We start from the raw sequence: 13,440 nt of genomic DNA, 5'->3' as shown, positions 1-13,440 counted from the left end.
ATGTCTTTCATATGAGCTTATTGAAGAAGTATGAGCCAGATCTTTTAGTAATATATTAGATGATGAGCAGGTTGCCTTTTTGCTCAAGGTCAAGTAAAATTAGAACTTGAAACAGTTCTCGATGTCAAAGAAAAGCCTCTTAAGAATAGAATCTTAAGAGAGTATTTGATTAAGTGAAAATTATTCTCCAATTAAAGATGCTACTAGGGAAAAGGAAGAAGATATAGGAAGATATTGCCTCCAAATTACAAGATAAGAAAATCTTGGATTTTCATGTTTGGGGGATGTAAGATCCCTCCTCATTGTACATCCAATTTTTTCAAGGGGATGTGCAAAGGTAGTATATTTATTCTAATGAGATTCTAGTGAGAGAAAATTGTATTACTAGGAATTTTGTCAAAAGAAGGATAGTCTAAAGTTTCTGAAATTGTTAAGAAAATTAATTCTAGAAAATAAGAGTAAATAAAATTGGTAAATTAGAACAAAGAAATTGTGAAAAACGTGTATAGGTGCACATGTGCATATTTGAACTTGAAAGCTTGACTTTCATTAGATGACTAGAAATAAATTAAAGTATGCTAGATGTGCACAAAAATTATTAGAAAATTTTGAGGTTAATCCTTGCCAATTAATGTGTGCAAGATATGCATATGGGGTACACATGTACACATGTACATGTGTAAGATATGCACATGGTGTACATGTGTACATGTGCACATGTGCAAGTATATTCATGTGTGGATAAATGCATAAACCTTGATCTTAGAAATGTGGATGCCATGGCAAATTTTAATAAGGATTATGGAATTGAAGGATGTGAAAATGATTAAGAACTTACAATCGTGTGAATCCTAGCCATGTAAACTTATGTGCCCAAAGAGTATTAATATAGATCTATTGTAAGCTGGATATTGTTTTGTACTAAGGTTGGTTTAAAAATATTAAAATTGTCAAGGAAAAATTAAATGGATGTAACCCTTAAAGGGCTAAGTGTAAGGTCTTGTAAATTAAATTAATGTACCTTGTGCTTGGTCTAGGACTAAGAGTCAAATTTTAAATTATTAAAAAAGATGGAATATATGGGATAATATCAAGACTAGAACCGCGCTTGAGTTAAGTGGAGTTTAGAACTAGTTAAACTCAATTTCTTGCAAGTAGTTAAGTGAAAGGGGATTGTGGGCTAACCTGACACTTGGTGCATGTCTTGGACACTCAACTAAGCATAAATACCCCTCCTCCCTCTCATATTTTCCACTCTTACTTTTGGAATATTATTTTTATCATATTTATGCTAGTTAGAGTGAGTACTAGGTCTAGTGATTGATATGTGTACTTAGGAACTTGTCAATTGTGAGTAGTTATTGCAAATTTGAGCTAATGTGAACACTAGAATCAAGGAGAAAACTCATGGGATTTCAAGCAAGTGGAGAGGTGTACATCAACTCCTTACATTCCCCAGTCAACACTTTCAAACATATATCAAGGTTGGTTAGAAATTTAATGGGACAAAAGGCTTATATATATTTAAATTAGATTATTTTAATTTCTAGAAAATTTTACAAGAAAAGGAAAAAAGTATTGGGAAGATAATATTTCCCAATTGAATAAACCTAAGTGCATCTATTAAAGATATTTGACCTTGGAAGTGGACCATTACCATTTATTCTCTTAGTTTATGTACAATAACCTATTTGAGGCTTAGGATATAAGTAGATTAATCTATCCCAAGGTTGATAGTATTGATTAATTTTTGGGACTAGACTACGGTTGTAAGCATAGATTAATAATGCAATCTAAAGTATACATCTACATGTGCATATGAAATTATGGATGTGAATGTGCAAATAGGTGCACATGAGTCTAGAAATTATGCCCTAGATTTTAAAGCTAGACCTTAGAATAGTTATTTTTAATTAGACTTCAGATTTAAAATCTAGTTAAAGATAAAAGCTCAATAGAGAATTGTTGTTCTAAAAATTTTATGAGAGTGAACCTAGGATAGAATGGGAATAGAAATCTTGATTTTTTTGAAATTAATTAGTTAAATTTATACATAATTGTTTATGCCTTAGGGTTGCACACAAATGTACACATGGTGCACACCAATGTGTGTAGATATTGCACATACATGTATACAAATGGACCTCTTGTAAAGGAAATTAGATTAGATGATTAATCAGTGAGAAATAAGAATAAGAAATAATTCATAAAACTAGAGAGAGAAATACAAGATTAAGATTTTAGAGAGAGAAAGTGGTTTTACATAGATAAGAAGGCCTTAGATCAATTAACTTTAATTAGTGGGATGCTTAGAACCTTAATTGAACATTAGTATTAAAAAATTTATAGAAAGAGAAGAATCCCTCTAGTAAAATTCTTGAGAAAGAAGGATTGAACTAGGAGAGAGAAAAAGAGAAGAGCCCCCCTTGAACAAAGTAGAATTAAGACTAAGGTTAAGCCAAGACCAGGCATTAGTTCAAGAAACTATGGTTGATCTCTCAAATTATAGAGATTCTCTCAAGAAAAAAGGAAGATTTATAGAGAGAGAAATCTATAGACATCCCTTTTTACTCTTAAAGTTGTGTATCCCTAAAGTAAGTGAAAGATACCTTAAAATCAGCTAAATAAGTTCTTTTGTTGAAAAATAGGATCTAGAAAAGTGAAGACCCATTCCTTAAAAAGCATAAAAAGAAACTCTCAAAGAGAGGTAATCCTCAAAGATCCTTAAGATTGGTTAAAGAATTCTCAATATGCGAGAAGACCCCTCCTCGAGCAAATTAGAATTAAGACTAAGCTTAAGTCAAGACCAAGGGTTAGTTTAAGAAAATATGGTTGATCTTTGAAATTGTGTAAGAGAGCAAGTCTGATTCTCTTAAGAAAAAGGAAGATCTCTAAAGAGAGAAAAACTCTAGACATCCCTTTCTACTCTTAAAGTTGAGAATCAATTCAAGGAAAAACTAGAATAAGGTATTTATTGAAAAATAGGATCTAGACAAGTAAAAACCCGTTCCTCAAGAAGCATGAAAAGAGAAATAGCATCTAGACAAGTGAAGACCCATTCCTTAAGGAGCATGAAAAGAAACTCTCAAAGTGACATAATCCTTAAGATCCTTAATACTGGTTAAAGAATTCTCTCAGAATTCTCAATATGCGAGAAGACTTGATTCCAAGAGTTTAAGATAATTATCTTCGTATGAGAAAGACCTCAGTTAAGGATTGTCTAAGATTGTAATCATCCCCAAGAATGGAAGACTTTAAGAATACCTGTCTAGGATATGTTATGAGGAATTCGTCTTGTTTGAGTTTTGATCAAAGAGCTACGATGTCTCGTTGAGCTTGTGATGGTTTACTCTACTTCAAACTATGAATGTGATGTTTTTTACGATTGCAATATTGCTTACTTGTTTGAAATATTGTATTCATGTATTGCATATATTTATGTGTAGCCTATAAAGGTACCACACATGTTTATGGATTACCATGTGGGTGTCATCTGAGAGGTGCATTACACAAAGATGGTCGTCCAAGACCTTGACCCCTCTAAGTCAAATGTGGGTGTGCTCCTCGCACAATTGGTGTGAGGACAAGAGGAAACTCCAGAGTGAGATGGTCAGGATGGTGCCTGGTGACTAAGTATGCGTGCTGGTTCTTGACATCATAGGGCTTCTGACATCAGTACTTAGAGTGTTCATGCTTCTGGGATATGTGACGACCAACATAAGTGACTCTTAGGATTAATTGAGATTGGTGTTAAGGCAGATGCAAGACATTATAGGGCTCCTCTGATCTGAGTGGTCAAAGATTGTTCAGGCTCATTGGTACGTGTATCGTCTTAGTCTAAGGATTACGATCTTGGTGCGAGGAGATTTATGTGGATTGAGGTGACACTGATGTGTGTTACTTATGTGATGTGGACATATTATATATGCATGGTTTTAATCAGTTAAATATGATGTATATTTTATTTTGAAAGGACTATTTGGAGTGTTTGTGTGAACTTTTGTTTTCTATAAAGTGGTATGCAAGAGAAAAATGGTAATTTCAATTATGGGTGTACAAGTTTATACCGGCTCTAGAGGTCCAATGTGGGTGGCAGGATAGACCATGGGATTGGATGGGTAGGCTCTGAACCTATGAATCTAGTTGAAGTAGGAAAAGGATTAAACATTGGAAAGTGGGTGGTCGGGTGGACCCGAGAAGCAGGTACTTTCCAAACACAACAATTTTGTAATATTTAGAACGAGAAGAACATAGGACAAACAACTTAATTGGCAAATCATAAATGAGGATAGGCGCATTGTCTACATAAAGGAGGAGTTATGACATCCTTGTTGAGCTTGAAAGAACCGCTCATGTAACCTGCTTGTGAGAACTATGAAAGGAATACACATAGAGGAATCAGTCACCTTTCTTGTGTGAGGATTGTTCTAGTGAGACTGAGAAGATTTGATGAGATAGCCAAGCATTAGGAAATTATGATATGAGGCTCTGAGTAAGTTGCTTTACCCTGCGTGTGATTTCCTTGCCATTATTAGAGGGGTAGGGTCTTATAGCCTCTTCTTTATGGATTGGCCACCACTTGTGATCTCATATTGATTTTTAGCTTTATGTAGTCACAAACTTGGACTATATAATGATAGTGTCTTTCGTGTAGATAAAGAGCAATAGAATGAGAGATGAGAGGGAGCAATTACTATCATAGTTTACATAGTGTAAAATGATGCCTACAATTGTATATGCCATCGTTCTACAAGGATGAAGACGGAACCTTCTATAATACATATTTGGAGCATATCTAAGAGGAGATGGTAGATTACCTTGCTTGATTTGCACCACGATGTATATCTCCACTCCCCTCCCCCTCCCCCTTACCATCCCCCCCCTCTCTCTCTCTCTCTCTCTCACACACACACACACACACACACACACACACACACAAAATTGAAGCTTAAGACTCACAAAACACATGATGCTAATCATGCCCTTTAATTCCCTTAAGTGTTAATATCCATCACATAATGACCCTAATCTCACACTAAATATTCAAATCCTAATCTAGGAATGCCAACTTTTAGCACATATTGGGATCCACTCCATAACTCCAAGAAAGAAGAAGCATAAATGCATTTGAAATTTACTTATTTAGTGATTTCCACTTCACATTGGGCACTTTTCTATATGTTAGTACGCTTGGCCTTTGTCTTTTTGGCTAGCATCTTTCCTCACATTGCATTGCTCTTGTCCAAGCTTCTTTTATGGGCTTATCTTGTGCTTTTTTCTATCACTTCTTCATGTGTAAATTGCCTTCACGTAACACCTTTAGATGCAAATTGAAGTGCCAACAAAGCAACTCTCCCTTTCTATATTAGAGCTTGAGGATACAGGCTCCCATGGAGATGATGATGGTGAGAGTGAGTTAACCCTAATGTGATTAGTGCTCAGATGAGCTAAGATGGATGATGATGGTGAGAGTGAGTTAACCCTAATGTGACTAGTGCTCAGATGAGCTAAGGTGGGTGATACCTAAATATAATCATAATGATGATGAATGACTAAAATAATTAAGCTTTAGGATTAAGCACAATTAGGTTACAATATTAAGACTTATACTTATAAAGAGGTTTGGGAGCTTGCTTGATTCCATTGCTTGAAAGTGACCAGGCTTTGGTAGCTGATGTGGGATAACTTTGACTAGGTGACTTGGCACTCTAACATCACTCATTTCAACAACCCCCCTGATGCTAGATTGGGTACAATTTTTAGGCTTTCACTCTTTCTCTCTCTTCCTTTGTGCTAGGCTACTTTGGACCTTGTGCTACTTTGGCACTATAGCTACTTTGGCTATAAATTTTAGCTTGAGTGTATCATATGGCAATATAGCTACTTTGGCTACTAATTTTAGTTAGAGTGCATCATATGGCACTATAGCTACTTTGGCCCTTGTGCTACTTTGGCTATGATTTCAACTTGAGTGCATTATATAGTCTCAAAGGCTGATTACATCACAATTTTGTAAAGATAAGAGGGGTGAAGACTAGAATGGTCCTTTCTCTAGAAGAAGAGTGCATTTTCTGCTAGAGTGTCTTTGACCTCGATGTAGTTTGCCTGCTTCTTTTTGTGATAGAAATCTTCTTCTAGGTGATAAATTTTTTCACAGAAGTCACAAACAAGCTTTGGTTTATCTTTATTGTGACATTCATTCTTTGTGTGACCAAGTTTTCCACAATGATAGCATCTTGGAAGTTGAGGAGTTGATTCATCACTTGAATGTGTAGAGTGGTTGATCACTTGAATGTGATTTGAATGGTTCTTTATCCTTAAATTTTGATTCATGTTTAAACAAAGATGATTCTATGTCTTGAATCTTAGTGTTGGGTACATTTTTAAGTGTAGGCAATAAGTGGTTCATATGGTTCTTTATCAACACTCTTTAATAACACATCAATAGATTCATCTTCTTCAATAACCTTCTTCAAAGCACTAAGTTGTTGCTTGATACCTTTGAACTTGCTGATTTGTTATGCCATGGTCTCAGTATCCTTCTTGTCGAGCTTGTAAAACTGCATGAGAAGGTTGATCTTTGAGCTCTCTGAATCGGTACCAAAAATCTTATTAAGCTCCTACCATGCCAATTTGGCATCCTTGATGTTGGCAATGTGACTAATCACATCATCATCGAGGGTTTGAGCAATGAGGCCCAATGCCTTGTTGTTTTAAAGTGGTACAACCTCCATCCTCAATTAGGTGTGCCAAAGCACCTTATGCATAAGTACATGGTCTTGCTTTTTGCCATGTGAAAAATCCATCACCATTGAATTTTGAGATAATTTCTACATGTTCCATGATGAGAAGGGGGTCTTACCTTGAGCCTTGATTTTAGTGCTAGGGCAGTGTCTATCCCTTTTATTACAAGTGGTAGTGCAATGATGAATTCAAGCTTAGTTTAAAAAAACCAAGCTAGAGAAAAATGCAAGGTGTTTGTGTAAATCATGCATTGTAGTAAGATGTGAATGAATTTTGGTGCAAATGATGATTTTCCAAAAGTAGAACAACCCCAATTGATGAGTTATAAGCTCAATTTTTGCTAACTATTGTTAATTAATCGTCACTAATAATGGTGATTATGAGATTAACATAGTGATTAACAAAGGTGAAGGTTGGAGAGCAAATCAAAGGTGTTTTTGATGGGGCTTTCTACTTAGCCTTATTTCCCTAGATTAGGAGTGGCCTCAACTAAAGATCTAGCTCAAATCGCTTCAAAAACGGTGCAGATTAGCATATAGGCTTGACTGATTTTTTGATCCTAGCAGCCACACCAATAGATAAAATACGTTCAAATTTGGTTTGTGAGTAGCTTATAGCATTGCTAACCCACAGCTAGGAGGGTTTTGGTCGATTGTGCAAGTGACGAGGCAGAATGGTTGAAATAACTAGTTGGTGTTGTAAGGTGAAAATCGCGACTTGGAGACCATTTTCGTTGAATCTGCCTGGTGGGATTGGACATCTTGAGATAAGAAGGAAGTGGCTAAGAGGGCTTGGTCAATGGTCAACAGGGTGAGGAGAATAGGGCTCTGCAATCTTAGCATCTCTCTTGGGTAGAAGATAAGATTGGCTAAGAGGGCTTGGTCAATGGTCAACAGGGTGAGGAGAATAGGGCTCTGCAATCTTAGCATCTCTCTTGGGTAGAAGATAAGATTGGCTAAGAGGGCTTGGTCAATGGTCAACAGGGTGAGGAGAATAGGGCTCTGCAATCTTAGCCTCTCTCTTGGGTAGAAGATAAGATTGGAGTTAAGTGAGTGATAATGGCTAATGAGCTGAGATTAATGCAATATAAGCTGAGGGAGATGAATGCTAAGCTATAGGGAGAAAGAGTTTGGCTCTGATACCATGTTAGAACTTGAGGATCCAAGCTCCCACGGGGATGATGATGGTAAGAGTGAGTTAATCTTAATGTCATTAGTGGTAAGCTGAGCTAGGGTGGGTGATACATAAGTACAATCACAATGATGAATGAACTCAAGCAAGGTTACAAGGTTACTTAGCAAGGGAAAGTGACCTCTTTTATACGAGGGAAGTACAACAACGCTTTGATAGCTCAAGTGGGATAACTTTGACTAGGTGACTTGGCACTCTAGCATTACTTATTTCAACAGAGACCACTACTTTTGCCAGCTCATATCATTTTTTAGCTTTATGTACTCAACAAACTTGGACTACATAATGATAATGTATTTTGTTTGCAATTAAGCAAGAGAATGAGAGATGAGAGAGAGCAAGTGATATCATAGGTCACATAGCATAAAATGAGGCCTATAATCGTATATGCTATCCTTCTGCCAAGGATGAAGACATAACCTTCTATAATACATATTTGGAGCATATCTGAGAGGAGATTGTAGATTACCTCAATATATTTGCACCATGATCCCCCCCCTCTTCTTCTCTATCTCTGTCTCTCTCACACACACAGACACACACACAATGCTTGCAAATGGAATGAGGATGTGGACTTGATCCACCTAAGAACTTGAAGCCCCATTGGAATGCTGCATTGAGTCACCCTTCAAGTGCCACCTTACAAAGAAGGTTGCCCACCACTTAGTAGCACAATGCACTCCCCCCATGCAAGATTAGAGGCATGTTTCTTTACATGCAAAAAGTCAAACTCTTATACCATGTTGCCATCTAGTGTTTCATGCGTGCAACAACCACCTTCGAAAAAAAGAAACTTTTAATAATTGCATGCCACTCTAGTACGCACCAACTTTGAAAAAAAAGAAACTTTTAGTAGTTGCATTGCCACTCTAGTACGTACCACCTTCAAAAAGAAGAAACTTTTAGTAACTGTATCGCCACTCTAGTACACTACGCACCACCTACCCTTCCATGCATGCAACAACCACCTTAAAAAAAATAACTTTATTAATTACACATCACCTACCTTCCACTCATGCAACAACCATCTTGAAAAAAACAACTTTTATTAATCGCATTGCCGCTCTAGTACTGATTATGCATTCAACAATAGCTTAGCACAATCCAAACTGAAGATGGCAAAATCTTTGATGAATACAAAGCATATAGCTCTATTATCAAAGGGGAAATGCCAACAAATATCTTTCATGCACGAGTCTTAGAACGGTGTATTTTTGAGTTGTTGGTAGTCTCGGAGTTTGACATGGCCATAGAAGTATGTTGGAAATACTGTCCCACATAGCTGCATAAACACATCCTTTTTATAATGAAAACTATATATACATGTTTTGGATAAAGCATGTGAGCATATGGAATTACCTCAACAAGGATAAGAGCCTATTCCCAACCTATACATGTGTAGATATGGCATGATGACATGGCAATCAATACTTATTATTGACAACATATTCAATAATTTCTAAGGTGACTCTTCTCTTCGTTTATAGCCTATTCATGTGTATGATAAGACATGATGTATTAATATGTATTGAATTTTAGAATAATTTGAATAGGAGCCACATTGAGTACGTATTTCCGTTTTGATAACCACAATCAGGCTTGATTTTTGACGAGCACTGTTGCCTTTCAAAATCGATGTGTTTGATAAAGTATAGCAAGTATTTTTATATTTTAATATAAAATTGACGAGTATTTTAAAAATTTGCAAGTATTTTATGGCCGAAATGCTCAAAAACGGGCGTGATGCGTGTTATAAAGCAACTATGAGTGCAACAAAAACTCATGTGTGAACAAGCTCCAAAAGCGTTGGAGCTAGCAGGTGAACGGGTGGGTAAGTTTGAAATCCCCCCTCTTTAGATAAAAAAAGTCGACGTTAAGCGGTCTCGTCTCGTCTGGTTTCACAGTTTCTTTCGCCATAGCCAGCGCTTGGTTCCACGCGGAGGACGAGCGGCGACAGGTACTCTGCGTTACTCGTAGTTTGTGGATCATGTTGAGCTGAGGGCGTTGTAGGTGATCTGCTGTGTTCCGTCGATCTACCATTAGGTTGTTTCCCTTGTCGCAATGCGGCTGGTTTGTCTACGCAGGAAAGTGTGCAAGGCAGTACTGATCTGATGGTTTAGCTCCTCTCGTGTGTGTGTGTGTGTCACGGGGGCGGGCAGGAACTCGCGATCGCGATGGGGCGTGGGGTCAGCAGTGGGGGCGGCCAAAGCTCTCTCGGGTACCTGTTTGGGTCGGATGAGCCACCAAAGACGGCGGTGGCTATCAGCCCTCCTCCTCCTCCTCCTCCTCCTCCTCCCCTTGCCACCCAAAATCGCCACCCCCCTCCGCCTCCTGCTGCTTTTGCCGGGGCCCCCAACATCAGCTCAGCCCGGGAAAGCAGCAACGCCGACATCCCTGCTGGGAAGCTCGGGAACAACCAGAACAACTATCATCGGGCTGAGGGCCAGAACACAGGCAACTTCATCACGGTGAGTACAGACATCGATTACTCCCTCTGTCGATAGCTTTCCATGGCAAATCATAACGAAACGATGATTATATGTGACGCGCAGGATCGGCCGTCTACCAAAGTGCACTCGGCCCCTGGAGGAGGGTCTTCCCTCGGTTATCTCTTTGGAGGAGGGAACTGAAGTTGCATTCCCCTTCTCTTCTGTGAATAGCCCCTCATGGCTTCCTTAATTGTTTTGCTTCGAAGACATTCTGTAGAAGTAATTATCTTTTTTGTTTGTTAAGTACTCTACTCACACACACTAGATTCCATAGTTTACACCATGAGATTTAAACCCACTCTCAAACTCCTTCCTTACCACCGCACTAAAATGCGATTGAGATAAGTGATTATGTTCTACTTTGAAGGATTTATGTAAATATATTACACATTATATGACAGAATTGAACCCGCCTCTTGGGAGGAGAATGGTGCTACCTTAACCACCCACATTGTCGCATAGTCTTAATTTCTTGGCTATTGTTCCCATCCCCTACTTTTTGAGACTATATTCCTCACCTAATTTGCGAACTTGTTCTTAATCGATTTTCATTTTCCCTCCCTTTTTATCATACACAGAACAATATCAAGGTAGCATGATGATCAAAGTTTTTCTGAATAACAGTAGTAGGGCCCTTGGTGTCAAGTTTAAACATTAATGTGTTCATGGATAAATATGTGTATTTATTTCTTGGCATAGGAATTAGGCGGAGTAGACTGTGACAATGTTTGTGAGTAGAGAGGTGCTTATTAAGTCAATGTTTGGTTGGTATGGAAAGGAATGAAATACATGTTTGGTGGTAAGGAAAGTAATGGAGGTGAATTGAATGCTCTTTTGTAGCAAGACTATATAAAGAGAATGGGTGTTGAAATCCCCCAAGAGGAAGGCAAAGGCTTAGCACCTCTTAGCATGAAAAGCTGCCAGGGTTGCCACTACCGACTCCACTTGCAATGGCCACTTGAGACCTTTGGTGATGGTTGGGTGGGTGACAAGTGGAGCTACCTCAAGGCTCAATGGTGACTACATGGGTGGCAATAAATAGCTCGCCATGTGACCTTCAAGAAAGAGGTGGGACCTTGGTGGTGTGGTGATCTAGATAAAAGGCTACTTGTTTAGGCGTGCACTGACCATGGAGGCTTGTAGCTCCAGAATGAGATTGTACGAGACATGCAGCTAGGAAAGAGTTTGATGTTTGATAAGTGTATGTTGTTTCCATTCATTTACACCCAAGAGATAGATACTTGTAAGAGGACATAGACTTTTTGTTTACAAAGCACGTTCAAGGAAGTGCAGCTCATGGCATGGGTGTTGCAATCAATCAAACATTGGTTGGGAGTTGAGACTCAAGAGACATGCAAAGAATTAGAACAGAATAGCCTCTCTCCACACGCACTGCCTCTGCCTCCCCCCTCCCCCTCTCCTTGCCCCTCCCCTCTCACCTCATTACTTAGTGAACTTACAGAGAACATAAGAGTGGATGGCTTCATACTTAGGATTCTAGGAAATTTGTTGCACAAATTGTGATTATGTCTTATTAACCAATGGTCGCTATGGAAATCTTGAGTCATTACCATTGTAAGGAGTGATGAAAACCATCGTCAACATGGTAGAGAACTCATGATCATAACCCTAAATCTACTAAAGAGTCTTGCCACACCTACATCAATTGCCTACCCTTAGGTAAGGTGGGGTGGGACATCCTTGAGAAGTCTCTATAACTCTTGTGAAAAGATGTAGGAGAGAAGAGAGCTTGAGCTCTTGCAAGCACACACACACTCACAAAACCCTAATAGAGAACACACAAGGTGAGAGGCTGAAAATCTTCTTCTTCTTCACACAACTCTCAACACTCCATATACAAAGATAAGAGTACACACATATGAAAAGGTACTCAACCAAATACATACTAGGGTTCTCTATAGTGTGAACCCAACTAAAATGAGCTGGCGCTATAACTATGTCAGTCTCTAGAATGGCTGTCACATAGCCTGTCATCCCACTGGCCGCATATCACCCATGATCTCACCAACCATGCCAGTGGTGTAAGTGTGGGGCTTATCCCCCAGGCAGGTCATCAGTGTCCACCGCCTCACTAAATGAGCTCGATATCTCAACACTTTTCCTGGAGCTTAACTCCATCTCATGTATACCAAGCGAAGCCTTGAATTTGCGGAGCTTCTCTGTATCCAATGCTTCGGTGGAGATGTCAGCTACCTGATCCTATGTGCTGACATAAACAAGATCAACGTCTCTCCTGCTAAGACCTTCTCTCTAACAAAATGGTAGTGGACCTCTATATGCTTCGTGCGAGTATGAAAAACTGGGTTCCTGGCCAACTGTATACTGCTAATGTTGTCATAGAAAATGACAACTTGTCTATTCACTGATAGACCCAAATCTGCAAGTAGCTTTCTCAACCAAGCTACCTCACATGCTGCCATAGCAGCACCTCTGTGTACTACTCGGCCTCTATACTAGATAGAGCAACTGTAGGTTGCTTCTTGCTGCTCCAAGTCACAGTAGCACTCCCTAAAGAAAACATGAAGCCACTAGTAGATCTTCTATCTGAGATACTACCAGTCCAATCAGCATCTGTGTATCCATGTACACATATCTCTGTCTCCCAGTTACATAAAATAGTCCACAATGCAGAGTAGATCTCACATACCTCAGTATGCGTCTCAATGCATCCAAATGCAGCTTTCGAGCAACCTGCAAAAGCTGACTCACCAACCCAACAGCATAGCTCAAATCTGGTCTGGTGATCGTCATGTAGATCAAGCTTCCTACTATGCTCCTATACATAGTAGGATCCTCCAAAATCTCTCTTGAATCTGCACTCAACTTGCCATTCTGATCCAATGACACTGAGATAGGCTTACAGCCTTTCATACCATACTTGGACAACATGTCCAAGCCATACTGTCTCTGCAGTAATCCAATACCATGTGGTGACCTAATCACCTCAATGCCCAAGAAATATCTGAGCTCCCCCAGATCCTTCATCTCAAACTTC

General features: G+C 38.8%; 1 protein-coding gene across 2 annotated transcripts; it reads left to right on the top strand.

Moving 5' to 3' along the window:
* Window positions 1-9,741: 9,741 nt before the first annotated feature.
* On the top strand, window positions 9,742-10,958 carry LOC147619132 (protein SPIRAL1-like 2). Of its 2 annotated transcripts, none has more exons than XM_086774551.1 (3): window positions 9,742-9,892; window positions 10,095-10,403; window positions 10,488-10,949. In XM_086774551.1, the coding sequence occupies exons 2-3, from the start codon at window positions 10,110-10,112 to the stop codon at window positions 10,563-10,565; spliced, it is 372 nt and encodes a 123-aa protein (XP_086630677.1). In that variant the 5' UTR covers window positions 9,742-9,892; window positions 10,095-10,109; the 3' UTR covers window positions 10,566-10,949. The 2 variants fall into 2 exon arrangements, with proteins under 2 accessions (XP_086630677.1, XP_086630678.1); XM_086774552.1 differs by having other exon boundaries at window positions 9,777-9,978; window positions 10,488-10,958.
* The last annotated feature ends 2,482 nt before the right edge of the window (window positions 10,959-13,440 follow it).

This window comes from Cibotium barometz, chromosome 34, assembly GCF_041138505.1.
Source record: "Cibotium barometz isolate CiBa-2024 chromosome 34, ASM4113850v1, whole genome shotgun sequence".
NCBI lineage: Eukaryota > Viridiplantae > Streptophyta > Polypodiopsida > Cyatheales > Cibotiaceae > Cibotium > Cibotium barometz.
Note: the sequence above shows the minus strand (reverse complement) of the source record. Positions and strands in the feature narration are given on the sequence as shown.

Excerpts from the sequence above, each read along its gene's own strand:
- LOC147619132 (XM_086774552.1), top strand. The coding sequence starts at position 10,110 with ATGGGGCGTGGGGTCAGCAGTGGGGGCGGCCAAAGCTCTCTCGGGTAC. Across the intron at positions 10,404-10,487 it reads ACACAGGCAACTTCATCACG|GATCGGCCGTCTACCAAAGT; the intron begins GTGAGTACAGAC and ends TGTGACGCGCAG.